Here is an 18,175-nt window from a genome sequence, read left to right on the forward strand (position 1 = left end):
GGCAGATGGCAGAGCAGTTGCTGTAGTTCCTGTTGGTCTGAATCAGAAGCTGGAGTTCGTCCATCTTGTACCGGAGAGATCTAACATTTGCCAGCAGGAGGGCTGGGAGAGGAGGTCGGAATGGGCGCCTCTTGAACCTCGAGAGGATACCGGAGCGTCTGCTTCGTTTGGCGGTCCGCGGTCTGCGGTCTGCGGTCGGCTTCGTTTGGCGGTCTGCGGTCCGCGGTCTGCGGTCGGCTTCGTTTGCCGGTCTGCGGCCAGAATGTAGAGAGACCCGGGGAGAGACCCGGGGAAACAAGCGTTATTTCCTTCGGTAGAGATGGCCTCAGGACTCCGTGGATGTTAAGTTTGAAATTTAGAAGTTCCCATCGGGTGTATTGGATTAAACATGACACATTGCGAACGTATAACACAGACACGAGTACAATAGACAGGAGCACAACTTGTACTGGGGCGCGCCTCGCGGCCGCCATTTTCCAATCCTTTCATAATCACAATCATTTTTTATTAGCAAAGTATGTTTTGCAACATACAAGGAATTTGATTTGCCATACAGTCATACTAATAAAAAGCAACAGAACACACAAAATACATTTTAACATAAACATCCACCACAGTGACTCCTCCACATTCCTCACTGAGATGGAGGGTGAAAAAAAGTTCAATCTCTGTTCTCCCTCGAGCCTCTGTTGATGGGACGATCTTGACTCCCGTAGCCGGTGGCAGGCCTCCTCGTCGAGGCGATCAAGCTCCTGCATCAGGGGGATCTCAGCTGCCCCGTGCCGGGCGGTCTGACCCCAGGTCGGGGCTAGTCGAACCTCCTGCGCCGTTAGAGCTACCCGACATCAGTCTCTATCTATGACTGTGAGCTCCGCGATGTTGAAATCCGCAGTTGGAGTGTCGAACCCAGGCAGGGGATCGGCCCCGATTGTAAGTCCACGCCCGCGGTGGGGCTTGAAGTCAGTCCCGAGCAAGGCCACCGGCTCCACGATGTTAGGCCGCAGAACGACCGGAGATACGACCCGGAAAAGAATCGCATCTTCGGCAAGGTAAGAGATTGGAAAAAAAAGTTTCCCCCGACCCCCTCCCCCACCCCCCACATAAAACAAACCAGAGAACATTAACACAAACTTTTAAAACGCACTAAAAATAACAAAAGAGGGCTAAAGGACAGACAGACTGTTGGCGAGGCTGCCATTGCTGACACCAAATGGTGGAAAAGGAGGGAAGTTTGTCACAGTGGAATCCCATGGAAGAGGGTGGAAATTACAGCTCAGTTTATTGTAGGGAGTGGTGGCGGTGAGCACAAGGGAAAGCCTGTCCTTTGTGGGGTGGGAGAGGGGAGAGCAGGAGAGCAGGAAATGGAGGTGAGATGAGGTTGCGAGCCCTGCCTGCTAAGTTAGTGGAAGACATGACAGCAGTGTTATTGAAGATGTTATCATCAGAATAGAAATGATGTGACTGGAGAAATGTGGGGGGGGGCAAGATGTGGAAAAAGTGCATTTACAATATCTGGTGGTGTTTGTGGGCATATAATGGAAGATCCTTATCCCATGAGGCGGCACAAGAACCTGAAGAACCTGTCATTTGCGTGTCACGCAGGTGGCGCACAAAGATTTTGTGAATCCAAAAATCCTGGGGCGCTGCACGCGACCGGCGTCACTGCCTACACCACCACGTCTCACCACGCGCCACCCGTAAATGATGTTGCATAAATGACGCGCAAATAACGGCCAAGTGGGACAGGCCCTTAAGAGAGCAGGAGCCGGAATGAGGCCACCAAACCCCTCAAACCTGCTCCATCATTTAATGTGATGGTGGGCGATCTGCTCGAGTCCAGTTTCCTCAATTTCCCAATCTGCCAAAAAAAATGTATTCACCTCTTCCTTACGTATCGGTGATCAAACCAACACAGCCCTCTGTGACGTAGAACTGCAGGGATCCAACAGCAGGGATGTTAGAAGAAGGAAATAAATAATAACTTTAATAATAACTTTATTTATAAAGCACTTTAAACAACCGCAGTTGCCACAAAGTGCTGTACATGGGAACTCATGGACAAAAAGTTATTACAAACCATTAAAGACCGTAAAACGAAGGACTAATAAACAGTAAAAATTAAAAGACATTAAAAGCACTAAGAACAGGAGCAATGTCTCAGCCAGTGTCGAAAGCCAGAGAATAAAAATGAGTTTTTAGGGAGGATTTGAAGATGGACAGTGAGGGGGCCTGTCTGATGTGCAGCGGCAATGTGTTCCAGAGTGCCGGAGCAGCAACAGAAAAGGCTCTATCCCTTAGATAAAGATCTAAGGAAGGGCAGAATCAGAAACGGCTGATGACATTGATGGCAAATGTGATGAAACTGTTTCAGTTGTGTACAACAGTAGATAGTGGCATAAATATAATCATCGGTGTACCTTAGGGAGAGGAGAAGGAGGGAGACAAAGCTGGACATAAATATAGATGGTTCCGCACATCTCACAGAGTTTGAACCTATGTACGGCTCCCCTTTGTTACTTCTTTGACTTGGAGGAAGCCAGTGGATTTAAACTTGTGAATGAGTTCGAGGCAAATAAGAATGATGGTGGGCAGCAGACACACAGAGCTGCAGACGTTGGAATGTTGAGCAAATGGCTACAAGTGTGGAAGGACTGGATAGGTAACATTTTGGGTCGGGACCCTTCTTCAGACGGCCTGAAGAAGATTCCCGACTCAAACACCGCCTATCAATTCCCTCCGGGGATGTTGGTGGACATGTTGGTGGGCAGGTTTGGTTGGGTCTTTGCAAGGAAGAAACCTACTGGCAGCCCTGATGTGAGGTGGGGGCGTAGAGGATGTTCACAGCCAGAATGAGCTGGTTGGGAGTAAGAAACTGGCCTGGGAGAGTATTGGGGATCTCAGTTGTCAGTGCGAAGGGACTGGATCAAGAAAGGAAGAAGTCAAAGTAAAAAGATATATTTATGGGGACACGAATACCAGGAGAGGAGGTCTCCACAGGAAATGAGATCAGTGATATTCTTGGTGACAGTGGCCTGCCCTTCACTGGAGAGAGAATGTGGCACTGAGTGTCAGTGTAGCCTTTCACTATCTGTGAGACAGGGGTTAATGTATTAAACAACAGCACTGCCCTTACCAGCATATTTAACGTTAGGATTAATGCTTAGAGAACAGAGGTCTCCAAACCAAACTAAATTGAATAACTTGAGTATTTTGGAACAGGAATGGCCGCAGAATGTTTGAATGTTGGAGCACACTGTAGGTACCTGGAGTCTGGAAATGCCACCTGGTGAAGCTGCTTGGTTCTGTCTTGAGAAGTGAAAGGACAACGTCAATGATTGACACAGAATTCAAGTTTGCTCTTTCCTGCCGGCTGGGTTTTTTAAATGTGTAGGAAGGAACTGCAGGTGCTGGTTTAAACCGAAGATAGTCACAAAAAGCTGGGAGTCTGCAGAAGGGTCTCGACCCGAAAAGTCACCCATTCCTTCTCTCCAGAGATGCTGCCTGAGTTACTCCAACTTTTTGTGTCTATTGTGATTCAATATTGTTTGTTTTTTAAAAAGCACAGAGCCAATTTGTTGGGACCTACAGTTTGAAGATTGCTTCATGGCAACCATAGCCAGATGATGTACATATGAAGCTTTCCCATAGTGTGCCAGCACTCTCCACATTGCTGTACGTTATAGCTGGATCAACCTCGTGCCTTGCACCTTGACTTGTTTTATGGAAGTGTTTCAATGGGGAAACAATTCTGCAGTATGAGAGCAATTTGGTTTTGGATAAAATGAAGCCAGAGGCTTCCAGCAGCACAGGCTAGGATTACATTTGGAGAATAACAATAAGCACATTTGTACTTTGCTGGGCCAGTCATCTGGATGTATTCAAACAATCCTATGGATGTTTAATTCTGTAGAAATGTATTTTTTTCTCTTCAGCATCTTTCAGTGAAATATTGCTTCAAAGATTACAGGAAAAGCAGCTTTGTTTTTGAGAAACAAAGAACTACAGTTTCTTCAGTTACATCTTCAGATCTTGCCAAAGTGATACTTCTTATGCAAACAGATAGCTGCAACCAGCTCCTTTGTGCGAAGATGGCAAATTCTAATTTCTGTAGAAAAAAAGTAAAAACATCAGTTAAATGTTAACCGTAGCTTTTTTTACTTTTCCCTTTTTATGCCTTGCAAAATGCATTTCTAAATTTGTTGGTTTATTTTAAATCTGGTAAAGTGATATAAGATATATTTTTTCATCTCTAGTCAAATTGACAAAGTTGGTATGACAGGAAAACCCCCTACAAATATTGTGCAGTGAAGGAACTGCAGATGCTGGTTTATACCGAAGGCAGACACAAGAAGCTGGAGTAACTCAGCGGGACGGGCAGCATCAGGAGAGAAGGAATGGGTGACGTTTCGGGTCGAGACCCTTCTTCAGACTTGTCTGATGAAGGGTCTCGACCCGAAAAGTCACCCATTCCTTCTCTCCAGAGATGCTGCCCGTCCCGCTGAGTTACTCCAGCATCTTGTGTCTATCTTTCCTGCAAATATTGCACAGGGAAAGATAATGTTTTCCAATCGGAAATGCTTCACAATTCCCTTTAATCTTCAGCTGTGGCAAGAGTTACACAATGAGTTCACTGATTCTTTGGAGATCAAATGACTCAGAGATGTATCTTGCTGACCCTCCACACCCACTGGTTCAACAACTAAATGAACCTCTACAGGTGTACAGCAGAGAGCATATTGACTGGATGCATCACGGCCTGGTTCGGCAACTCCCAACGCCCAGAAACGAGGAAGACTGCAAAAAGCGGTGAACACTGCCCAGTCCATCACGGGTGCTGACCTCCCCACCATCAAAGTGATCTACCAGAGTTGCTGCCTCAAAAAGACAGCCAGCATCATCAGAGACCCACACCACCCTGGCCACACTCTCATTTCACTCCTGCCATCGGGAGGAAGATATAGGAGCCAGAAAACTGTAATGTCCATGTTCAGGAACAGCTTCTTCCCTGCAGCCATCAGGCTATTAAACACAACAACCTCCGAACAGGCTCCGAACTGTATAGTTTGGTTTAGCTATCTAAATTTGGGACCATTATTTTTGACTTTGTACTATTATTGTTTGTTTGTCTTTATGTACTGAACATTTTTTTTTTGTCGATTGCGGCTTTTACAGCGTGCTATGTTTACATCTGCTGTGCTGCTGCAAGTACGAATTTCACTGTTCCCTTTCTGGACATGTGGCAATAAAACACTCTTGAGTCTTAAGTGTGAACACTGACCAAGCCCCACGGGTGGTGGTGAGCAGAGTCTCCGACTTAAATATCCCAGTCATCCTGTCCTGGCAAAGATGTGGAGAGTCTCGCCTGTTGTCAAAGCAGTAAAAAGCCTTTTACAGTTTTTGACCATTTTTCAGACTTTTTTTTTTGAAGTACTTAAATTGAAATGAAGGAAAATTATTTAACACAATTAACACTTTTTTAATCGCAACTGATTGAAAGCTTAGGGTTGGACAGTTTTTGGACCCACTGCCGCACAATGCCAGTGACCCAGGTTCAGTCCTGATCTCCTGTGCTGTCTGTGTGAGGTCTGTATGTTCTCCCTGTGATTGTGTATGTTTCCTCCGAGTTCTTTGCGTTGTCTCCCACGTCCCAAAGATGTTTGGGTTGGTAGGTTAACTGGTCACTGTAGTTGAGTGGTAAATCTGGGAGCAGCTGATGAGAATGGGGTTAATGTAAATGGTGGGTGATGATCTGTGTGGACTCGGAGACCAAATGGCCTCTGAGTCCTCACAGATCATCACCCACCATAAAGGCATATATCATTACCATGTTATATGCCTTTATAACCCTAATAAAGCAATGTAGACACAAGGAACTGCAGATACTGGGTTACACAAAAGGACACAAAGTGCTGGAGTAACTCAGTGGGATAGACAGCAACTCTGTAGAACAATGATAGGTAAACATTTGGGTTGGGACCTTTCTTCAGACTCATTGAAGGGGGTGGGGTCAGGAGGAAGAAGGCTGGGGGAGAGGAGAGGCAGGACAATGCGTGGCAGGTTATAATAATACAGCACGGAAATAGGCCATTCGGCCCAACTCATCCATGCCGACCAAAATAGAAATGTAGAAAATAGGTGCAGGAGGAGTCCATTCGGCTCTTCGAGCCAGCGCCGCCATTCATTGTGATCATGGCTGATCATCCACAATCAGTGCCCAAGTCTAGTCTTTATTGTGTATACAGTTAAACATCTGATTTGTGTGAAGTGCAATAAGCCCTGAAGTACTAAATACATGTTATTTTCCATAGGATGATGTTATGATGCCACAGAGGGTGAGAGTACAGTATGATGCAGCCCTAGCGCTCCCTCAATGTGTAAGTACCGACGATGCTTATTTCCTGCAGTCAAGAATCTTATATTCTTACCACTTTTCACGTATTTAACAGTCAAAGCGATTTGTCCCTCATTGTGTACACAGCACAGATTGCTGCAGCCTTGCAATCTTGTATCTGCTCCATGGTCCTTTTCCAGACCATCTCAGCCACAGAAACCTGGCCAGTGAATTCATCCTGCCCTCTCACGAGTCAGGCTTTTATTGTAAATATGGTGGAAATTAGAGGACCTGAAACATAAGCAATAACAAACAAAAGTGACTCTAGGTGGGCAGAGAGACCAGCCTGTCCCACACCTCTGCTCCACCCGGCGCTGCTGACACACGGCCCGTCGCAGTGCGGCCGCACGGGGGAGACGAGGTGCATGGCGGCCGTGGCCGTGGGAGAGTGGGGGCTGTCCCGAGGGATGCGCTCCTTTGGCCGCTTACAACTTGGTGCTCGGGTTCAGATTACCCAGTCACCTATGGCTTGTGTGGGAAAATGACCCCCACCCTCCCGTCTCCATTGGCCAGTGATGTGATGGACGCGGAGGTCCCCCCCCCCCCCCCCCCCGGCAATGTCATGTCCGCTATATGCCTTTTCGGCAGAGCGGCCTTTTTGGTGAGTTTGCTTTTTGGAGACCCACCCTTTCGGTTATTTTGCTTTTAGGCGTCCCACCCCTTTCGGTTAGTTGGCGTTTCGGCTTTGCTTCCGTTCGGTTATTTGGCTTCCACTTCTTTACTTCGGCTTCTCGCCCATCGACGCCACGTCCACACACGGTAAACTGGTGACCTTTTGGGTCGGTGTTTAAACCCAGTCTGAAGAAGGATCCTGAACTCGTATATCATCCGTCCATATCCCTCCACAGACGCTACCTGGCCCGATGAGTTCCTCCAACACTTTGTTATCTGTGCCTGAAACATTAACTCTGGTTTCTCTCCCCACAGAGATTATCTGACCTATTCCCACCATTTTATGCTTGATTAGTTCATCTTTAAGTTGTTGATCATTTTTCTAATTTGTTCGTTGACTCATCTGAGCACATAGTTTAAGGAACAGTTAGACAGGTACATGGATAGGACAGGTTTGGAGAGATATGGGCCAAACGCAGGCAGGTGGGACTAGTGTAACTGGGGCATGTTGGCCACTGATCACTCTGATCACCATGACTCAATACATAAGGTCTTTTTGTCCAATTTTACTTGTCTGCCTCAGAGGAATAACTTAAGTAACCGTAGCTTTTGCAGAAATTTAGTTCATTATAAAGTTTAAAACAGGATGAGAGGCTATAATAATGGCTCCTATTATGCAAATGTTAGAATTTTAGAAAATATCACACACATTGAGTAAAATATCAGCTTTTTCAAATATTTAAGAAAGAACTGCAGATGCTGGAAAAATCGAAGGTAGACAAAAATGCTGGAGAAACTCAGCGGGTGAGGCAGCATCTATGGAGCGAAGGAATAGGTGACGTTTGCGGTTGAGACCCTTCTCGACCCGAAACGTCACCTATTCCATCGCTCCATAGATGCTGCCTCATCCGCTGAGTTTCTCCAGCATTTTTGTCTACCCTTAGCTTTTTCAAATAGGTTTGTCCAAATGATAATTAATTTGAATAGAAAAATTTGCGATGTTAAATTGAGCAGAAATTGGACAGTGAGACAATATAAAAGTTCTTGACAAAAGAGGTGTCAGGACCTGCTAAAGATTGACTTGCATTCACATTTCTATATGTTAATAGATCTATTTTGAAAGGAAGGTCGCACTATTATAGCAAGAATAATTTGCATTTCCATAATGCGGATTGGTTGGTAAAAATCCCAAGATATTTTGATTTTCATCCCCTCCATTTCCAAATTGTAAATGAATCATAAGTTCTAACCACTAAAGCTACGAATCAGTTGCGAACTCTTGAACTTTCAAATCATTTGGCATTCATGTAGATTCTTGTAATTTATTTCATTATCTGCAGTTTTTATCATTGTACTGAGGAAGTGCAGAAATGAGACACCTTTTCTTGTTTGATGCCTCTTCAGTCTCAGCTTCCTGCTATTCGGGTAACACTGAGCACACTGTTAACAGCCTAGCGTTACTTGCATGCAGAGTTAACACTTTTTCACTGCAGTAACAACTGAGTGGGCCATTGAATAAGTCTAAAATAATCTCTGGGTGGGATTCAGCATATTGCAGGCTTGCGTGAAACCTTAGAGTGTGGAACAGGCATGGCTATTTGGTTATGTTAATGAAATTGTGACATTAACGCTATTTATCAATAAATTTCTTTGCAATTGATTAAAAAATCTGAAAAACATTGCAAATCAATTTTCATATGACTAATTTTCTTTTTACGATCTAGAATTAGAGACTGTTCTTTCAGCTCAGTATCTTAACTCTTTTATCAGATTTCTTAATTTTCCCATTCAACTTGTAATAATAATAATAATAATAATAATAATATATCTTTTATTGTCATTGCACGTCAGTGCAACGAGATTTAGTGTGCAGCTCCACTGATGTACAAGAAAGGTAAATAAATACAATACATAAATAAACAAGCTAAATTGATTGACGTGACCATCTGAGGGAGACTGTCCAAAGGGGGTGGGTGGGGGGGCACTCATTAGGGCCGGTTCAGAGCCGCTATAGCTCTTGGGATAAAACTGTTCCTGAGTCTGGAGGTTCGGGCGTAGAAGGCCTTGTAACGTCTGCCGGAGGGAAGTAGTTGAAAGTAGTAGGGAAGTAGTTGTGGTAGTACCTGTAGTAGTTAGTAGTTTAGTTTATTGTCACGTGTACCGAGGTACAACAAAAAGTGCAAGTGAAATGAAGTTGCACTTTTTTTTGGATAGAGTGGATGTGTAGAGGATGTTTCCACTGGTGGGAGAGTCTAGGACTAGAGGTAAAAGCCTCAGAATTAAAGGACGTTCTTATAGGAAGGAGATGAGGAGGAATTTCTTTAGTCAGAGGGTGGTGAATTCTGTGGAATTCATTTCCACAGAAGGCTGTGGAGGCCAAGTCAGTGGATATATTTAAGGCAGAGATAGATAGATTCTTGATTAGTACGGGTGTCAGACGTTATGTGGAGAAGGCAGGAGAATAGGGTTAGGAGGGAGAGGTAGATCAGCCATTATTGAATGGTGGAGTAGACTTAATGGGCCGAATGGCCTAATTCTGCTCCTATCACACGATCTAATTGGTGACTTTCAGGCTACACTATCCTTTTCCTGATAACAACATCAAAGGTGAAATCCTTGGATCTGAAGACACACTGGCACAGCCTTGTCAGACTAGAACAAGACCACCAACACACTTTGCAAGATATTTATTATCTATGTATCTATGCTCAACACACATTGCCAAGTCCACGGTCTCTCCACTGTCGCTGTTTCTCTTGCCCTCCACCATAATCTTTAATTAAATCAATGTGAGCAGATCTCTTGGTCAAATTCCACAGTTAATTGACTAAGTATCCATTTTCTGTCCATCTTGCTGACAAAGCCAACATTGTGTGTGCCGCAGAGTTCACGTTGACAGCACTGAAACATAATTTAAAACATGTTGGAAGGAATCAGAGGTCAGCGTGCACTGAACAGAAATATGTAAATTCATACTTTATTTTTCCTGCAAACGGCTCTGCCAAATGTGCCAAAATAAACAGGTCGTGGTCTCTGCGACAGCTCCACTCATCCCTGCACCAGCCAGTCATACTCACATTCAGTCTCTGGTAAAGCCAAGGCTCTGGCTCGACTTACAACAGGTAGAAATTCATGACCTGTGTCAGACATGACAGTGCTCAGGGCTTTTGTAGCAGGATTTAGATTTCTCTTCCAGCTTCCACCCCTGGAAAATGTACCAAAAACCTTTCTTTTGTATGAATTGTGTAGGAAGGAACTGCAGATGCTGGTTTAAACTGCAGATAGACACAATAAGCTGGAGTAACTCAGCGGGACAGGCAACATCTCTGGAGAGAAGCAATGGGTGACTTTTCGGATTGAGACCCTTCTTCAGACTGCAACGAACTGAAAAGTCACCGATTCATTCTCTCCAGAGATGCTGCCTGTCCCACTGAGTTACTCCAGCTATATATGTGAATTATTGTGCCAATGGAGGAAGAAGCCTTTGATTCTGGTATTGCCGATATTGCTACTGGATGCAGAGCTTCAGCTGTAAACAGTGCTGGGTCTCACATGCACCAGGCTCAACATCCCTTTCCATTACATTGGGTCGTGGTTGTAAATGCACGTTAAGTTATTCAAGAGTCACGTGAAGAACACGACAGCATTTAAAATCCCATGGAGTACTGAAAGCATCGGGACTCCACACAAGGTGGAAGGAAAAAACATTTAAACACTCAGAATAAAATGTCAATTACCCAAGCAGACAAATAAAAACATTTTCTTGCTAACAAAATGCAGGGGAAGGTGGGAGAGTCCATTGACTCAATTTATACCTCGGCAAGGCCAGCAGCATAATCAAGGATGAGTCGCACCCTGGCCACTCCCTGGACAGAACGCATAGAAGTGTGAAAACGCACACCTCCAGATTCAAGTTTAAGAAGGAACTGCAGATGCTGGACAATCGAAGGTAGACAAAAATGCTGGAAGAACTCAGCGGGTGAGGCAGCCTGTCTGAGAAAGGGTTTCGACCCGAAACGTCGCCTATTTCCTTCGCTCCATATATGCTGCCTCACCCACTGAGTTTCCCCAGCATTTTTGTCTACCTCCGAATTCAAGGACAGTTTTCTTCCCAGCTATTATCAGGCAACTGAACCATCCTACCACAACTACAGAACAGTCCTGAACTACTATCTACCTCATTGGAGACGCTCGGACTATCAAAGATATGACTTTACTGGACTTTATCTTGCACTAAACGTAATATCGCGTAATTCCCATTTTCATGTATTCGTACACTGTGAATGGCTTGAGTGTAATCATGTCTTGTCATTCCGCTGACTGTTTAGCATGTAACAAAAACTGTTCACTGTACCTCAGTACACGTGACAATAAACTAAACTAAACCAAAAAGAAACAAATCTATTCTCTAAAGTTTAGAAGAATCAGATGTAGGGAAGGTATTTACCCGGGCAGCAACGTCTAGAAGCAGGAGGACATGGTTTCAGAATAAGCAAAAAAAACTGGGCAAAGATTCCACCTTCAGAGAGTGAGGAACTTCTGGAAAACTCAATTTTTGAAGGATGTGGAACCTCTGTATTTATTTAAAGCAGAAATAAATAAGCTGTAGGTTAATTGTCTTGGTATAAATGTAAATTGTCCCTAGTGGGTGTAGGATAGTATTAATGTGCGGGGATCGCTGGTCGAGGCGGACTCGGTGGGCCAAAGGGCCTGTTTCCGCGCTGTACCTCTAAACTAAACTAAAAAAAACTGCAGTGATGCCCAGACGAACATTCAGCTTTAATAACTATGAAAACAGTTGTGCTTCCTGATGTTGACATAGGAAATGTCTCCAACTAGTTTACATCCATGTGTGTGCTCTGCAGGTGTGGCGTCACCGGTTGTTGTGGTCTACAAGAGCCTTCGATGCCTTACCTCAATGTTGCGTAAACTATAAAAGGCTCTTGTGGTTTAGGTCAGAGCTGTTCCCAAACCAAGCTGTGATGCAATCCAACAGTACAGTAGTTTACATCTATATATTTATTCTGCAGGTGCAGCATTACTGCTGTAATGGTCTAGTCTTATATACCTTGTGTACAGTATATATAAGCATTATTTACGTAGCAAATTTGTGTCGGTATGTATGGCTCTTGTATTCCTGGCACAACATTATTTTCTGTTTCAAACAAAGTGCTGGAGGAACTCATGTGGGTCAGGCAGCACCTGGGGAGGGAATGGACGGCGACATTTCGGTTTGGAATTGTCCTTTAAACTCTTTAACCATAGACAGACTGAAGCCCACTAGTGCTCCTCTCCAGTGTCACACAGAGACTGACCCGTCCCACCAGTGGTACTTTGCAGCCTCTTAATAATGGTGTGCAGTGACAGACCCATCCACACTGGTACTTTGCAGCCTCTTAATAATGTCATTATTATAGCTGATTATAGTTTTGCCATGGTATTGTTACAGAGTACACACAGCGGATTAGCAAATTAGATCTTACCTACACGTCTGTTGAGTCATATGTCTATGATCCAGCAGGTATCTTAACCACAATTTCTGCAAATAAGGGAGTATATTCCTGAATCAGACAATTGAAGGGACAGGAAGAGCAATTAAAATTAGTGATGCATGAAGAAAAACAATTTAAGGAGTACCTGTACCAGGAACCTGCGCAGTTTTGCGGTAGGGGCTAAGAAATTGAATTTAAATTTGAAACAATGAACCCGTAGGATGGATAGTCATAGTGTGGAAACAGGCCCTTTGGCCCAACTTGCCCACACCGGCCAACAATGTCCCAGCTACAGTAATCCACCTGCCTGCGCTTGGTCCATATCCCTCCAAACCTGCCGTATCCATGTGTGGGAGATAGTATAGGAGTGCTGGCGTGCCAGGTTTGAGAATGAACAGCAGCAGTGGTTTGGTTATTTAAACCTATAGAACCTATAGAGGTTTCAGCACAGCACTAGAATTGAAAGGACAGACGTAACAAGGGCAGGGTTGAGCATTTAGGCAGCAGAGGGGATCGTCCATGTTCAAGAGGTGGAAGGAACAGCAGAACTGGTCATTCCTTCTTAAGGTCTGTTCAGTTCAGTGTTGTTTATTGTCACGTGTACCGTGGTACAGTGTAAAGCTTTCGTTGCGTGCTAACCAGTCAGCGGAAAGACAATACATGATTACAATCGAGCCATCCACAGTGTACAGATACAGGATAAAGATGATAATGTTTTGTGCAAGATAAAGTCCAGTAGTCTGGTTAAAGATGGTCCAAAGGTCTCTGATGAGGTAGATAGTAGCTCAGGACTGCTCTCTAGTTGTTGGTATGATGGTACTGTTGCCTGATAACATCTGGGACCCCAAAAGGACCACAAATGGGACCCTAGTGAGCCTGGTGTAGGATCATCTTCGGGGAAAGAGCTGATACATAGGAACTGGAGTTTGCAGTTGTGACTGAACCTTGGTTCTTGGTTTCTTGGTCCTCCAAAATATTCCAAATGGAATTTAAACTGGAGGTGGTGAAGGGAGGGCTTAAGCCAGAAAGGGTTATTGGGAAGAAAGAGCTACTTTAAATTTAGTTGCATCTGGTTGGGTAACTATAGTTGGGTGGAGATTATTCCATGCTTTAATTGTGCGTGGGAAGAACGAATTGCTGTACACATCTGTCTTTGTAGCTGGGATCACAAATTGGATCGAATGCCCTCGCCTGCTCCTAATTGGTTTGGGTTTGGTGTAGGTCTTGTAATCTATGTCGAGCTGACCATTTAACATTTTGTAAAAACAGGTCAAACGGTGAGCTTCACGTCTGTCTTAGAGAGGGTTCCACCCCAGAGAATTCAGAAGTTTGGTGACACTCGCTTCTCTCTCATGGGTGTTAGTAACAAACCTTTATTCTTCCCAGTGTTTAGCAGAGTGACCTCTCCAGTATTGGACAAACAGAGCAACTAAACAGTTTAAGAAGGAACTGCAGATGCTGGAAAATCGAAGGTAGACAAAAATGCTGGAGAAACTCAGCGGGTGCAGCAGCATCTATGGAGCGAAGGAAATAGGCAACGTTTCGGCCCGAAACCCTTCCGGGTTTCGGCCCAAAACGTTACCTATTTCCTTCAGGGTTTCGGGCCGAAACGTTGCCTATTTCCTTCGCTCCATAGATGCTGCTGCTCCCACTGAGCAACTAAACTGGTTTGGTTCCTCTTAGGTGGCGAGTGAATTGAAGAATTCAGTTGAAAGCTCTCAAAATATTTTCTTCATTTTACCTCTTTTATTTTAAAGAATAGCTTGGGTGAATTGTATTTTTATACCCTAGGTAATTGGTTGCCAAGTTAAGAGAGAACCAGAGGGCTCAACTAAGCGATATACACAATGGATTAACAGCCTGACCCAGGAGCAGCTGCTGACTCAGGTAGGACAGCATTAACATCTCTGTTATGTAGGAGGTGTGTAAGGAACTGGTCACAAGTCTATATAGCCATAGAGGGAGTGCAGAGAAGGTTCACCAGACTGATTCCTGGGATGTCAGGACTGTCTTATGAAGAAAGACTGGATAGACTTGGTTTATACTCTCTAGAATTTAGGAGATTGAGAGGGGATCTTATAGAAACTTACAAAATTCTTAAGGGGTTGGACAGGCTAGATGCAGGAAGATTGTTCCCGATGTTGGGGAAGTCCAGGACAAGGGGTCACAGCTTAAGGATAAGGGGGAAATCCTTTAAAACCGAGGTGAGAAAAACTTTTTTCACACAGAGAGTGGTGAATCTCTGGAACTCTCTGCCACAGAGGGTAGTTGAGGCCAGTTCATTGGCTATATTTAAGAGGGAGTTAGATGTGGCCCTTGTGGCTAAAGGGATCAGAGGGTATGGAGAGAAGGCAGGTACGGGATACTGAGTTGAATGATCAGCCATGATCATATTGAATGGCGGTGCAGGCTCGAAGGGCCGAATGGCCTACACCTGCACCTAATTTCTATGCTTCTATGTTTCTAAGTCTACGCCAGCTACAGGCACTTTGATTACGCTTGTGGGAGCCAAGTTGAAGTTGTTCTCCTTTTTGTTAGCATGCTGGTTTCCTGGAGCTGATTTTGAAACATGCTAGAAATAACTTGTATAAAGCACCAGCACCAATGTTGTGTGTGTTCTGAATTTAGATGTGTTGTTCTCTCACCTGGTGCCACCTTCTGGAATTCAGGAAGTTGTGTTCACACACACGCACACGCACGCACGCACTTCGAAATTCGAGATTCTGTAGCCATATTTATTCTCCTCCATTTATCTGTAAATGTGTGAATGATCTGTTCTAGCCCATGGGCAGTGGCGCGTTTAGTTTTATAGATACAACATGGAAACAGAGCGTTTGGCCCACCGGGTCTTTGCTGACCAATGTTCACCTGTCCACACTAATTCTATCCTACACACTATGGACAATTTACCGAAGCCTATTAATCTACAAAACGGTGCATCTTCGGGATGTGGGAGGAAAACGGAGAATCTGGAGAAAACCAACGCTGTCACAGTGAGAATGTACAAACTGCGTACAGGCGGCACCCGTAGTCAGGATGGAACCCGGGTCTCTGACGCTGTAAGCTTCACCGCTACGCCACTGTGCCACCCTGAGTCGGTCAGGTGACCTGTTGCCTTCGGGGACAGGGGCATGAGATGTCTGCAAGTCGATGCACCATCTTGATTGACTGCTTCGTAAGCCTGCAGACCCTCACTGCCTTTTCTTCCATTATGGGGAGGTTGCAGGAGCAGTTTTAAAGCAGTGACTTTGAGCATTAGATCAAACTAGCAACCTTATATACCCATACTCCTTCAGCTTGACCACTGATATGCGTAACGGCTGTTAGCAAGGGAGAGTATGGTAGGCCTATTGCGTACAGTTTTGGTCTCCAAATCTGAGGAAGGACATTATTGCCATAGAGGGAGTGCAGAGAAGGTTCACCAGACTGATTCCTGGGATGTCAGGACTGTCTTATGAAGAAAGACTGGATAGACTTGGTTTATACTCTCTAGAATTTAGGAGATTGAGAGGGGATCTTATAGAAACTTATAAAATTCTTAAGGGGTTGGACAGGCTAGATGCAGGAAGATTGCTCCTGATGTTGGGGAAGTCCAGGACAAGGGGTCACAGCTTAAGGATAAGGGGGAAATCCTTTAAAACCGAGATGAGAAGAACTTTTTTCACACAGAGAGTGGTGAATCTCTGGAACTCTCTGCCACAGAGGGTAGTTGAGGCCAGTTCATTGGCTATATTTAAGAGGGAGTTAGATGTGGCCCTTGTGGCTAAGGGGATCAGAGGGTATGGAGAGAAGGCAGGTACGGGATACTGAGTTGGATGATCAGCCATGATCATATTGAATGGCGGTGCAGGCTCGAAGGGCCGAATGGCCTACTCCTGCACCTAATTTCTATGTTTCTATGTTTCTATGTTTCTAGGCCTCTATATAAGCACTCTGTCCACCAACCTGTCCATTGCCTGCTGATCAGGATGTTTGGCAACATTTTGAGAATTCATCAAAGTTGGCACCCTCTGTTTAAAGCTGCAGTTGACAATTCTTACCTTCAAACTTTGGTGTTTGGCATATCTATTGGAGAACTAATCTTTACATTCAGGCTGGGTAAAGTAAAAGCTGAAGGTTTCAACTAGTGAGGAAGGCTATAAGTTGCTCTGCAAATGGCTGGTACCTCCTGGGTATCAATTGGTGAACCTAAGGGGCAACGTCTTCACAATATATGGAACAAGCTGCTAAGGGGAGGTATTTGAGGCAGGAAAAATACCAAAATCTACAAGATAATCAGACAGGTACATGGATAGGAAAGGTTTAGAGGGATATGGGCTAAATACATGCAGAGGGGACAAGCTTGGAGAGCATCTTGGTCGGCAAGGGCAAGATGAGATGATGGGCTGTTTCAATGCTACGTGGTCTCTATGACTATAACAGAGGACACTCTATAACTCTATGACGCCAGAATAGATGTGCTTTTGCATGAACAGGAAGGAGCAAGTGATATGCGGGTTAATGTTGTGAGGGACATGACTAGAGATCAAGGACTTCATTCTATGACTTCATTCAGATCAGTCTGAAGAAGGGTCTCGACCCATTCCTTCTCTCCAGAGATGGTGCCTGTCCCGCTGAGTCACTCCAGCTTTTTGTGTCTATCTTCATTCTATGATGAAGATGTAAGCTTGTGTTATCAGGTTGCTTGCATGGTTCCTCTGAGCACTAACAATAAACTGCATTATGTTCGGGTCTTCACTGCTTTATAATGTAATACATATACAAGGAGGAAGTGGTATTAGCCTGGATTGTGGTTTGGGCAGCAAGAGCCGAGCGAGAGGCGAAATGTGTTGGCAAATAATTACCAGCTTGTTCTGTACTTCCACCCTGCTGTGTGTGCTCAGGTGCGTTAGTCCAGAACAAGTTAACTTGTGCACTGTAGCTGTGGGTGTTGGCTTAGTGTTGGGACCTCTACTGGGATTGTGTGAAAACCTTTGTGTGCAAATTGTACTATACATGAGTATAATCAAGTATACATAAGCCACAAGTAAATCAAGCCATACGCAAAGTACAACAGTGGAAAGAGTAAACCACCAGAGCGCAGAATACAGTGTACAGCATTTTAGCATCATAGTTAGAGGAAGTGTGGATAAAAGAGAAGTCCAAGGTCTACAATGAGGGAGGTCAACCTACATTCTAGTTTCTGGGAGGACCATTCAAATAACAGCTGGAACGAAGCTGCTCCTGAATCTAGGAACAAGGAACTGCAGATGCTAGTTTACGAACACAGGCACAAAGTGCTGGAGTAACTCAGCGGTTCGGGCAACATCTCTGGATAACATGGGTGGGTGGGTGGGTGACGTTTCGGGTCAGGGCTCCAGTCTGAAGAAGGGTTCCAATCCTGAGTTACTCCAGCACTTTGTCCCTGTTCCTGAATCAGGTGACATGTGCTTTCAAGCATTAGTATCTTCTGCGCAATGGGAGAGAGGAGAAGCAGGAGTAACCAAGGTGAAAATCATGCTTGATTATGGGAGCTGCCGTCCCAAGGCAATCAAAAATGTGAAGTGTAGATAGTGTGGAATGGGCAGGAGGGGAGTGAGGCAGGAGGGGAGTGAGGCAGGAGGAGGCTGGTTTGTGTGATGGGATTGGGCTACTTTATTTAGGGGCGACAGATGGCACAATGGGCTAAGTGTTCGGCTGG

At 44.8% G+C, this 18,175-nt stretch overlaps 1 protein-coding gene across 2 annotated transcripts in view; it reads left to right on the plus strand.

The window, feature by feature from the left end:
• The window catches only part of b3gntl1 (UDP-GlcNAc:betaGal beta-1,3-N-acetylglucosaminyltransferase like 1), a 218,849-nt gene that overhangs the window by 19,859 nt on the left and 180,815 nt on the right, over positions 1-18,175 (plus strand). The window contains exons 5-6 of one of the 2 annotated variants that reach the window (XM_033044054.1): positions 6,309-6,374; positions 14,287-14,382. In XM_033044054.1, the coding sequence (XP_032899945.1) occupies positions 6,309-6,374; positions 14,287-14,382 (162 nt within the window). Of the gene's footprint in view, positions 1-6,308; positions 6,375-6,465; positions 6,471-14,286; positions 14,383-18,175 lie in introns of those variants that run through there. The other variant, XM_033044055.1, reaches the window with a different exon arrangement.

Source organism: Amblyraja radiata, chromosome 26 (genome assembly GCF_010909765.2).
Source record: "Amblyraja radiata isolate CabotCenter1 chromosome 26, sAmbRad1.1.pri, whole genome shotgun sequence".
NCBI classification, from domain to species: Eukaryota; Metazoa; Chordata; class Chondrichthyes; order Rajiformes; family Rajidae; genus Amblyraja; species Amblyraja radiata.